This window comes from Gavialis gangeticus, unplaced genomic scaffold (genome assembly GCF_001723915.1).
Source record: "Gavialis gangeticus isolate Ggan-Ray unplaced genomic scaffold, GavGan_comp1, whole genome shotgun sequence".
Lineage (NCBI taxonomy): Eukaryota > Metazoa > Chordata > Crocodylia > Gavialidae > Gavialis > Gavialis gangeticus.
In genome coordinates, this window is record NW_017728995.1 from 43029482 (window position 1) to 43042324 (window position 12843).

A 12843-nucleotide genomic window follows, 5' to 3' on the forward strand; every position below is an offset into this window, starting at 1 on the left:
CCACCCCATGCCTGGAAATGTGGCAGCAGGGGAGTGACAGTTATTTTTTATACCAGTCCCCTGCTACCAAATTTCTGGATATTTGGGGAGGCCTGTGGTCTAAATGAAAGCTCTGTGGGCCAGGTCTGGCCTCTGGGGCAAGAGTTGAGCACCCCTAGATTAGTGGATGCAACCACAATGAGTATATATAGTTTTCATCTCCTTCAAAATTGTACTGCACTAGCACTACAGCTCTCTCCCTGATGAGGCAGGCACTACATTAGTAGGCAAAGAGGAGCTCCGTTGCCCCTCTCTCTTCCGTGCCTTCAGAACAGTCCAGTCTACAGAGATCTCTCTGAGAATTGCAAGTGTTCCCTTGAACGTTTGATTTGCCAGACCCAGTTCCCACAGATAGGGGCCTCAAGAAACTTGAAGTAGCCCACCCAGCCTTATCGGCCATGGGGGGGGAGGGGGTGTTGGCTGGGAAAGGCAGCAGGTGTCTTATTTAAGTACACCTGTGGCAACTAACTACAGACTATTAAGCTCTCATACTCTTGAGTGTGGCTGTTGTTTGGCTTCTTGTTTGTGAGCTCTGACTCCTTGGCTTTAGATCCCTAGCTTGTGTGTGGCTTGATTCCGAGCTCGGACCCACAGGCCTCGATCAGGTCTAGCTGCTGGGCAGAAATGTGTATGCACTTGTTATATTGAAGAGGGTGCCTGAATAGATTTGTTTGAAATATGCCATGACAATGAATTCCAGATGTTTTGTACAAGAGGAGGTGGGAGCCCCAGATCCCCCTTCCACATTTTTCTTACTCTGTGGTGGTTGGACTACTTGTATGTATTTCATGAGGTATCCATGAGCCTCAGGGCTCTTGGATCTTTGGAGATTATTATTCTGATAGCTCCAGGTTGGGTTGTGCAGACAGGTCCAGACTTTGGCCTCCACTATTAACTTACCTGTTTTGCCTGCTATCATGGAGCGTTCTCCAGGTTGTTGGTAGCTTGGGAACACTGTGGCCTTGTCTGGTTTCTGAGAGATCCAGCAAAGCCAGCCCAAGTGTGGTGTCTAGGGCAAGGGCAAGGTCCAGGCCTTTTTTCACTTTGAGACCTCAGCCTTTCTGTATTTCACCTTCCCTGGTACTTCATGGCCCTGACTCAAGGAGCTACTAGTATCCAGTTCTGCTTCTGTGAGAGGGACTTTATTTCTTGTTGGAGAGATTGAGTACAACCCAAAGTTCCAATTAGCAATTCAGACAGTTTCTTTTACTAATGACATTTATTGAGGCAAAGGCCACCCAGCCAGAGGTGCTCTGTCCAAACCCACCAAGAGCTAAGCAGTTCCTCTGTTCCCAATCCAGTTTGCAGAGCCTGGCCCTGAAGGTACTTCACTGTTGCCATTCCAGTCTCTCCAGCTCTCCAAAGCTTCAAAAATCCTAGCCTGTTCTCTGATTCTGGGCTCTCTTGCATGGAGCTGACAACCCATAGTTAATACTCCCCTCTCCATTGTTATGTTCCTATTCCCCCTTGATCTTGCCCTACCCTTCAGGGTGTGCCATCTATGTGCCACTTATGTCATTAAGGCTGTTAAGACTCGGTAGGTGCTGTAGATCCATTTGTACTGTCCTGTCCTGGCACTTAGCAGGGATTCAATTAACTCTTCTTTTCCCATATGCTAGTATTATAGGTAAACTGGGTCACAGCATCATAACAACATGAACAGTTTAATATAGAAATGTTACAATAAACTGCACTTCCCTATCCCAGAACAATGGCCAGAGTTTCAGTCTGGGCACGGTCACTAGAGCTGACAGCTTTGGTGCTTGATGGCTACTGTATATAGAGTTCACCTACTGAACAGAAGTCATTGTGTTTCATAGTAGGAAGTCATTCAAGCAACAAAGCTATTCTCTGATTAATTTGTATTGGAACATCAGTTTGTGATGGCAAGCTTGTATTCATCTTGCTGATGTAGGTTGACCATACATCCTGGTTTAGCCAGGATGGTCCCTGATTTCAGAGGCTGGTCCTGGACGGCTGGTGAGAATTAAAATGAGCATTCTGGAAATGCAGGAAAGAGGGATGCAGTTCAATGGGTAGGTCAAGTAGCATGGTGCACCAGGCAGGCATGGCTTCTGCCTGCCTGCTCAGTGCACCATGCCACCCCAACCCCATTTCTACCTGCAGGGAGGTGGGAACAGTGGGGAGTGTCCCAGATTTCCCATTCTCCCATGTGGTCGCCCTATGCTGATGCAGTCTGCTAAGTCAGTGTTTCCCAACCAGTGTGCTGTGGCATAAGAGTGTGCCGTCAGAAATGAATGGGTGTGCCGTGAAATTTTGCCATGGCAATGAGCTACAATAGGTATGAGGATGGGGAATGCCTTAAAAAGTGTGCCGCGGAAAATTTTTATTAATGTAAGTGTACCTCAGGCTGGAAGAGGTTGGGAAACGCTGTGCTAAGTTCATTTAAGGTACACCCAGTTCATTGCTCATGCTGTTTTCAGCCTGTGATGGCCAGGGCCATACAACATGGTGCTGTAGTGGACTGACCCATACTTTTCTGCTAGTAAGATCTCCATGTGGTGCTGACCAGTTTAATGGGACTTCCATCTTATCCTATGGTCACCTACTCCTTCCACTATCTTTCTATGAAAACAATATTCCTGATGTTTATATCTTCAGTCAAAATAATAGGGGAAATACTGGCCTTTTTGATATGTACCCCTCCACTCCACTCATACATTTTTCTACAAGGATATGGTCACTCTGTGGCTTTGTCCTAAATCACTATTTAAAGTTGCTTCAAACATTCATATTTAACCAATCCGTTCACCTTCCAGTCTTTCTAAATCTTGCTCTTTGCCAGCTAAAGCAAAACTATGCTGGATAAATCCAGAATACTGGATACTGTCAGAGAGCTTACCTAGAAAGACCAGATTGAGGAGAGCCTCATGAATCCTGTTTGGATTTGGAATATAAATGAGAAATCCGTCAGTTTCCTTGAAGAGACTTGGACTGAATTTGGTCTTGGACTGTATATCTGTGTTATAATCTGTCAGAAATGGGTCCACTTTTCTCAACCTCATTAGTCTCAAGGCATCCCTTATTAGACTCAAGGCATCTCTCAGAAAATGCTAACTTCTAGCTTTCACTGGGTTTTTTTGATCAGGGAAAAATAATAGAGTACTTCAGAACGTTTTGACACTATCAGTTTGTATTTGAAATCTGAAGGTTTATCTTGTGTATCATGTAGATCAGTGATGCTCAACCTGTTGGCCCTTTGGGCTGGACGAGTGGTGCAGGGCTGGTCCACAGTTCAGATTGAGCCACACGTGCCCGGATCAGGCTCTGGGTCCTGGCACAGTTCTCTCCCTACCCCATGCAGCAGGATTGGGTCCCAGAGGCACCACCCACTTCTACCTCTGCATGCTGGGCTTGGGCCCCAGGGGTTTGACACTGACCCCTTCCACCCACATGTACCGGAATTGGACCCCAAAAGCCCTTCACTGCTTCCTTCCACTCCCCCTCCCTCACCCCCTGCACACCAGGACAATTTTCCCTCTAAGGTTTAGCAGTCTGTGAGCGTGCTGCTTTGGTCTGTTCCTGAATTGGTCTTGCCTCCCCCTTTCGGCGCGCTGAGCAACTTATTCTCACAGCATTATTTGGGAGAAAAGATTCTTGAAATACTAAACTATATATATGATATATTTTATTTTTTAAAAATTAAGAGAAACCAAATGGTCTCCCTCAGAGAACATCCTGTAATATGGTTTCCTCCCTGTATTTCTTACCATGATTTCCTGCCTTAAGCTGTTGCATGCTGTTAAACAGTAGCTGCGTTGCATCACAGAGGTGGCTGCTTTTCAGTGATGAGCAAAGTGATTTGTGGTTTCATTAATATAACATTCCATTGTAAATGCTGTGAAGTTAGGAAATGAAGACATGAGGGGCTTTATAACAACATTACGCTCAGTCACAGTGCACAGCCTGTATCTTGTATGCTGTACATTCAATAACAGATATATTGAGGCACAGCGGATACTGAAAACAAAATGTAATACAAATACATTATATGGTGTGGTGGAGTTAATGCTAGGATGAGGTCCTTATCTTTGCTAGGCTCTCATAATGATGGTGTCAGGGCTCGGGGCGAAGCTCGCCTGAAGGGGCTGGGGAGTGGAGCATTTACCCGAGCCAGGGGGGCCCGCACAGTGCCCGGTCCAGCCCCTGTCCCCACCCCTGCCTTGCCTCGGGGAGGAGCTGCTGCCCACCCCGCTGTCTCTCCCTGTGGGGATGTCGGCACAGTGAGGAGTGGAGCGAAGCCGAGTGGTAACTTACTGCTGGTCCCAGTGCCTCCGCCGCGTTCCGGGTTTCTGGGAAGCTGCAGCCCGGGTTCTTTCTGGGCAGGTACACAGCATTACAAAACTACTATGCAGCAAGATTTTTTTTTTGTGCACAGCCACGCACGTGCTCACCTTAGAGGGAACCTTGCACTAGGATCAGGTCCTGTGGCCCAATGCTGCTCTCATGAGCCAGGTTTGGGCCCTTGGGCCTGGCACCACCCACACCTGGTCCTGCACATTGTGATTGGGTGCCTGGTCCAGTGCATAGGGCCAAGGCTCCACATGGGTCTGGAAATCTGGCAGCAAGGAAGGATGCTATGGCTTCTCTACCACTGAATTTCCAGACCTGTGGGAAGCCCCATGGGCTCCATGACACAGTGCTGCAGGCCAGAATTTAAGCACTCCTAGTGTAGGTGTTTGCAAACCTAAAAGTGCTAATATTGCACAGAACTCTTGAAAGGCTCCTGTGGGCTGTTTTCTGTGCACCCCTGTTCTAGATAGAATCTAGGGATTATTTATAAGAAAAAGAACTGAGAGGCAGTTGAGGTTGTTCTTCTATCTTTGGCTTTGATGATTGCTAGACTTACAGGATGCAGGTGCAACTGCAACTGACACTGCTGTTGAGACAGAATCTGATCTTGTGTATTGAATGAATGCTCGTAGCACCACTTAAAGAGCCAGGGTTAATGGTTCTGCACTCCTTCAGGCATCCAATATCTTGCATAACTCCTTCATTGAAGTCAGTTGCAGGGACTTGTCATAGGAAAGGTCTTCGTTTAACCTGCAGAATTGAGTTAACAGCTTCTTAACTGAGTGGGTCCCTTTTTTTCTCTGCTGCAAGTTGTCGAAAAGTAGTCCTTAAATTGGGTATGAAATTGCTGTCTCAGATGATAATTTGTCAGTTCCTTCTGGTTCTTCACCTATTTTTCTCTTCCATACTGAAGTCTAAAATGAGAGATTTAACTCTCCAGTTTCTCCTTCACTAGCATAACTAAGGTAGGGTAACCAGGACAGGAGCTATGGGTGCTGACCTGGTGGGATGGGGAATTACAACTGCTGCCATAGCCACACAGCTGCACTGGCAGGATGGCAGGAGCCGGAAGTCACTACTGCCTTCATGGAGCAGCTCTTCAAGGGATCTATTTTGAAGTACCTTTTAGAGAACAAGATGATTGGGAACAGTCAACATTGATTCACCCAGAGCAAGTCATGCCTGACCAACCTGATTGCCTTCTGTGATAAAGTGATGGGTTCTGTGGATCAGGGGAGGGCAGTTGATGCAATATACTTTGACTTCAGCAAGGCTTTTGACACAGGCATGCTTCCACAGCATTCTCATTAACAAACTAAGGAAATGAAGACTAGATGACAGCACTGTAAAGTGGATTCATAACATGGTATTCAGCAAGTAGCCATCAATGGCTCAATGTATTGGTATTGTTCAACATCTCCTTTAAAGATTTGGACCAGGGGTGGCCAACCTGCAGAATGTGTGCCACAAGTGGCATGGGCAGCCTGCGTGTGGCACATGGCAGACTGGGGAGGGGACAAACAATACAGCAGCAGATAGGGCAGGGAGCAAAAAGCAGAAAAGCAGACTGGGCAGGTAGCACAGGACAAGAAGCAGAAAGCACAGCAGAAGATTGGGTAGGGGCACAGGGCAGGGAAGAGAAAGCAGAGCAGCCAATAGCACTGAGGGAGGCATGGCTTGACAAAAAGGTTGGTCTCCACTGGACACTGGGAGCAAGTGTACGCTAAGCAAATTTGCAGATAACACCAAATCAGGTAGAATTGCTGTTTGGTTTTCCACATTGTAGTGCAAATGTATTTTCAAATATTTATTTCATACAAGGCAAACAGCGTAGGCATAGTGCTTTGAATAGCTGGCAGGAGCCACTCTGAGAACACGGATGTCCAAATTATGAGACTCAACATTTCTATTTTTTATATTCATATTGGAAATGAATTGTCAAAATACATATTAACACTCTTTCGTTCTCTTCCATGAATGAGACTTGTATTTCTAAATTGGGATTGCTAGGTATTTGGGGTTTTTTGTTTCAGTATCCATATATTCCATATATTCAGTATCCAAATAGGCTTGAGCCTATTTATTTACATTATTTACAGTAGACCACAAGGTATAGATTAGCCAACAGTGTGCTCTGGTAGCCAAAAAGGTCAACAGGAACCTTTAGGAGCCATTGGGGAAAACTGGACTATTTTAAAATCATTAAAATAAAATTAGTACTTGGAAAAAATGTGTACATTTAACTGTATGTCTCCAGGGATTTTTTTTTAAGTTCTAGGAACCTTTATACCTTGTCTACAGCCTTCATGAGCTGTCAGACAATTCTTCTTTTGATGATGTTTTTAGTGTTATTCATTATTAAATATATTGATTTTAGTTTACATTGCATTTCTTTATTAAAATAAACTAATATGCATAATCTGGTATACTATCCCACTCTTAATTTTTTATCATATTTTCTTTTAATGTACCACAAAAAATTGAATTTATAGTAGCAACACTTTTAATTTGAACTTTGTGAAGAAAGTAGATAAAAGTATGGGTTTTTTAAATCTCTGAAGGCAGATAATGAGTTTTGTACTCTTTCATGAAAAATTTTAAGGTCTGTATTCATTGATTGGATGGAAGATTGGAAAAGAAGTTGTTTACTTAACAGAAGGCAATGGATCAGACACAGGCTCTACCATAAAATGGGCTCAGGGGCTAGGTAAGTGGCTTTTTAATTTTAAAGTATTATAAAATAAATTGGCTAGTAAGAGACCATTTTACAGGCTTGTGTTTGTGCTAGCAGGTTTGGCTTATTATTATTAACAGGCTGGCAGTATAGTTGCTTGTTGGACAGTCCCAATGATAGCAATTCCACATCTTCACTGCTGATACTGATTTTGTAGCTATGCTAATTTCACCTACATTTTTCCTGCTGGAAAATGTTGGAGTGTAGACCTATTTGATTCAAGTGGCTAATGAGAAGGATTGATTCCAGATCTTCTTGGAACACTCCTTTTTGGCCTTTTCTATGCAATCCTGGTTCTGCCACCAGAGTTTTTGCACGGGGAAGCTGCCACAGCACAAACACATCCACATGGCTCCACTCAGCAGATGTGCTGGCAGGGTGCAGATTGCAACCTGATAAGAATAGCTGCTGAAGGGACAACAGCAGCCAACACAAGGTGAGCATGGTTACCCTCCGCTGGCCTCTGGACAGTGACAAATGTCTCCTTTCTTTCAAAAGTTGTTGTTGCCTTGCCAGCAGAATGAAAAGATTCTGTTGCTAAAACTGTTCTATAGATCAGACCTTCTGTATTCGTACGCTGCTAGTTTGGTTTTGCCTAATCATCTTTTTCTTTGGACCAGTGATGGTCAACCTTTTTAAGCTCAAGGCACCCCTCCAAAACTTCTCTGAGAGCCACTGTTGTATTACCTCAGTTTACCTGTTTAAATAGATAAATCTAATGCGGTCCTGGAGCACCACCCTGGAGATAAATCCATAGAACAGTGATTCTCAACCAGCTGTGTCTCCATGCTGTGGTATCGCTGCTGGTGTTGTCATGGTCAGGTAAAACTGCCAGGAGGCAAATGTGGAGCCAGACAGGGAAGCAGTTCATAGCCACAGCCACTTCCTAGTCCAGTTCCTCATGGAAACAGACATGTGGAGCTGTTTCAGCTGGCTGTAGTGGCACAAGTGCTGGCATCATGGTACCCCTGAAAGGGTCTTGCAGCATCCCAGTTGAGAACCACTCTGTTGAACTGAATACGCTCAGTGCTTTTAATCTTTCTTCTTATAGTCTCTGATATGTACATCTTTATGACCTGTGTAATTTATAATCTTTCATTTCTTTTCTTGGAACATGTTATCACTTTGTGTCACCTAAACATTTCAACCAGTCTTGTCTTTTTTTAAATGCATGATACCCCAAATTGAATAGAGTAATGTAAATGAGGCCTAATTAGTGCTTAGTAGAAAAGAGACCAGACTAGAATTTTGAGTTGTAACTGAAGTTAGCTGATTGCCAGTTCGGTTTAGTTAATTATAGGGATTCTACAGACATTTGTTCTAAGGCACAAATGTTTATTTATAACATCTCAACTTAGATTTGGCTGAGTTTTTAAAATGAGCCAAGTGTTTAGGATGTACCATTATAAGCTTTGGAGAGACCACCAATCGTACAAATTTGTTAAGTATGCAGTAGCAAAGTACTGTGAGCATAGTTAAAAAAAAAAAAAAAATCGAGTCTATTCATTTCAGGGTAACTATTGTAATAGGCTTGTGGCCACATGCACCGTTAGCTTTTCCTAGGGTTCTTCAATAGAATATTGAAAATGTAGGAACATTTGCAAGTGACTAAGGTCATTATAGGAGAGTAGCAGCTTTGTTAGGATTAAGATGTAGAGCTCCTTAACATTTTAAAGAGCCACTTTTCTGAATGTCCTAAAATTTATGTATTTACTTGGATGCTTTGAAATATGATTTACTTCATAAATGGAATTTAAGGTAATGTTAGTCAACTTAATTTGGAATTAGCTAGTGGCGAAGCAATAGGACAGTAAGGCAGTCAGAGTAGCAAAGAGCAACAGCTGTGCATGGGAGAGAATCACCTGATCAAGAGGCACCGCTCCAGGGAACCGCTCCAGGGAACATAAAAGCCAGCACCCGGAGAGTGGAAAAGAGGGCCAGTGCCCTAGAGGGGCCAGGCTCTCAGCTGGGAGGAGCTGCCTGAGAAATTCTGGCAGACACTAAATGCCCTGGAGGCAGGGAGATGAGACACCCCCCCATCCCACAGGATGGCTGGCCAAATGTTACTTTGTTTATCCCAAGGTGGGGAGGTTTTCTTTTAAAGTGATAGCCTGCCTTTTTCTTCTTAATGTTTAGTTATCTAGAGCAGTGGTCTCCAAACTTTTTTTGACCGTGCTATCAGTAAAAAAAATTTTGAGCACGCACCCCCAATGTATGTATATTTATATAAATATAAATAGAAGTTCTAATATTTTCTTCCTGCACCCCCATGGATCATCTTGTGCACCCCCTGGGGTGCGTGCACCCCACTTTGGAGACCACTGATCTAGAGCAGGAAGATTGTGTTAAAACAGTAGCTTGCCTTTATGTTATAGTTTATACTGGTAGACCCAGAATGGCTACAAGGGGTAAGGAAGAAGATGCTGGAGGAGCACAAACCACAGGGGTGCCTGAAGGACTTGAGCCTGCCAGGGGCAGGGGCATGAGCTACAGTAGTGCCCAGAGGGTGAGTGCAGGGGTCAGAGCTCAAAATGTAAAAAGGCGGAAGCCAGAATGGTGAAAGTCTGATTCTGGAAAGGCAGTTGAGGTAGCCTAAAACTGGGAAGGCCAGGATCATTGCCCAAGAGGGATGAAACCAGGGCCCACGGTCTGGGCCCCAAGAGGGGTGAGACAGGCTGGTGTCCGTAAGCCAAGGCCTGGTGCAGCGGATTTAGGCTAAAAGGCCCAAATAGGGAGAGGGGACAGAGGGTGGGAAGGCTGAGGCCCCAACAAAAGTGTGGAGGCCTGAGGAGGCCTGACATGGTACTGACATGGTACTGGGGGCAAGGTGCCCCAGTGAAGTGAATAGCCAGTAATATCTGTGAGGCATGAGTGTGGCTGTAGGGGTGGACGGAGGCCATGAATAGCGCTTAAGGCAACCAGTGTCTTGGAGCATGGCTGAGGCTAGGATAGCCCACTGAGCACTTAAGGGCTGGACTGGAAGCAGCAGGGTCTGGGAGGGACCCGCCAGCTGAAACAGTTTGAGAGAAGAGGAGGGGTACCCTAGGAACCAGATCAGGGTGGGGGACACCTGGGGACATCACAGCTGTCCCTGCGGCTCGGTCCCATCACAGGTAGCATATTCCACTGCCTTTGAGTATGTGTGGGTTGGGAGAAAAGAAAAAGAGAGGAGAACACCTGGGGACTGACCGGTGACTCTGATTGGATCCCAGAGGCTTTCGGTCTCATACTTTGCCCAAGTTAGTCAGCTAGTGCAGGGTACTACTGGACTGGGTTTTTTTATGAGCTAATGAGTCAGATGTATTACTTAGCACTTTTGGTTGCTCTGAGGAGAAATGGAGGTGAATTAGGAGACAGTGGAGATATTACATAGATAACAAAAACTTCTTCCAACATATAAAGAAAGAACAGAGAAAGAAAAGAGGCTGCTATTCAGCACAGATCATATTCAACTGAGAGCAACCTACAAGTACCATCAATGTCCCAAGTCCACTTGGTGAAAAAGCATGAGAATTTGTTTTCAGCAGTCATGCCTCAACTCTGACACTTCCTCCCTGTTGAGGCCCACCAGAGCCCTGGCCTGAACATAGTTTGGACTAGATTTTCCTATTTGGACAGGCATTTTAGCAGACAATTTCTGTTGAGGGTTTTCTATTGATGCTGTAGTTACCTTTTAAGTTATGTTCTCTTGTTCATTCTTCTGTTATGCAAGTTATTCTATTCTATTATTGCAAGCTGCCCATGGCCTTTGTTGGGAAGGATGGCCTATAAATTGAATCAATAAATAAATAATAAGGGCCAGGAGACTGTGGGTCAGGAGTGAGGGACCCCAGTAGGGTGGGGGTCTGTGGCTTAGGAGTGAGGGACAGTGGCATGGGGAGAGGCAGAACACCACCATATCAGGGCTGCTCAGTGCAGGGGGGACAGCTGTAGCTGTGTGTATGTTTATGTATGTGTGTGTATGTATGTGTATGTATATCTATATATAGATAGATATATAGATAGTGGCATTTCATTTTACTTGCAGAAAAACATGGATTTGGGGGGTTTTATAGAGAATTTTAGATTCCCCTCCCCCCGAGAATTTTGGATTTTTTTATCGGAGAAAACTAGGATCTCTGGTAATCTTCAACACCAAAGAGGGCTTTTGTATTCAGTTGCTAATCCTAGCACCACATTGTCAGGTCTTAGTATGGCTACACTTTGTGCAAAACCCAAGAACAAAATGAAGGGAAAAGAAGAGGGTGTTTGGGGATCTAAACCATCTTACTGTGTGTTTAGGTCTCTGCTGTAACTTGGAGTGCTCTTAAGGACTCAGGGGCCTTTAACCTGCGAATTACAAGAACACAAAGCATTCAGCCATTCCACTTCAACCTATGACATATCCTCAAGTCTATTCAGGGGTATACCTTGAGTCTAAAAAGGTTGGAAACTACTTGTATAGAGAATAGGATACCAATATTCAGACGTGTAGTACTTGCACTTGGCCCAACAATATAGGCTTGTGGCAAATTTCTCAACATCAACTTCACTTGTTTATTCATACAGTCACTCTCATAAGTCCTATAAATATCTCCTTGACTAGAAAGATAATGGTCATGATACAAGGTCTTGAAAGTAAGAGTTTATAGAGTTGTTGGGGATATGATTGAGGGCTTGGTTCTTGAGCTGGGTAGTTTTTCATGTGATTAATGGAACTAACATAAAGGAGAGTTGTTGTTTTTTTTAGTGTCTGTAATATTTACTAGCTGGAATATTTAAACAATCTTTGGTGAAAATTAAAGATTTTTCTGACTTGGAATAATTTAGACATATAACTTTTTGTACACTCTTACAGATCTTTTTACGAATGTAGAAGATACATCAAAAATGGCAAGAAGTGTGGTTGATTCTGAAGGAGTATGTTTTGTTCCATCTTTTAGAGGTCTGCAGGTAAAAGTCGTGTCCTTAGTAATTTGATGGAAGTGATTTATGGTGTCCTAGTTAAATGCAATATCTATCAATGTGCCCATTACCATGGTGTTCTGTTCTGTTTAAGTTCTTGCTTCATGTCCATCCCTGTCGTATTTGAGGGCCAGTACAGTATCTCAGCCCTTAAAAACATTAATGAAATTTATTTTGAAAAACGATATGTGATGTAGGGAAATATTACCCTAGGGGCACTGAGAGATAGGGAATTCTGACTTGCTAAAGCTAATACAAGGAGTTTACAAAGCAAGTAACTGAACCTGCGTCTCTTGCAACTCAGTCTTGTGCCTTAACTTAAAGCATTTGTTTTATACAATTTATTTGCAAACCTTAGATCATGATTTTGAGAGTACTCAAAAATGTATTTAGGAGTTTTCCTAAATTAGTATGTGTTTCTCAACTCAGCCCTTAAGCATAGCATTAATACTGCATAACTGATTGCCATGTTAATTTAATATGTGTTTACAGGGCTTTTAAAATTTATTAATTTAATTTTTCCTATACTGTAGTTTTCAGTGGACACAAATCAGTTTTGTTAAAAATATCGTTGAAGATTGCACAATTTTTTTTTCTTGTTTCTGTCTTGGAATATTGAACACATTACTAGCTCCTTGCATTCCTTTGTTTTCCAAACAAGCTCATTGTATGTTTCTTATTCTCCCATCCATCTCTTTCACAACATTCCTTCCCCCTACCTCCTCCATAGTTTCATCGTTTCTAGGGTCAGAAGGGACCTGAGCAGATTATTGAGTCTGACCCCTTGCCATGGCAGGAAAGAGTACTGGGGT

The 12843-nt window shown here is 43.7% G+C and overlaps 1 protein-coding gene across 1 annotated transcript in view; it reads left to right on the forward strand.

The window, feature by feature from the left end:
- The window catches only part of GK5 (glycerol kinase 5 (putative)), a gene marked incomplete at its 5' end in the record, with an annotated part of 74611 nt that overhangs the window by 26049 nt on the left and 35719 nt on the right, over nt 1–12843 (forward strand). Inside the window, 2 exons of the mRNA XM_019503072.1 lie at nt 6956–7060; nt 11925–12019. Coding sequence (XP_019358617.1) covers nt 6956–7060; nt 11925–12019 — 200 coding nt within the window. The remainder of the gene's footprint in view (nt 1–6955; nt 7061–11924; nt 12020–12843) is intronic.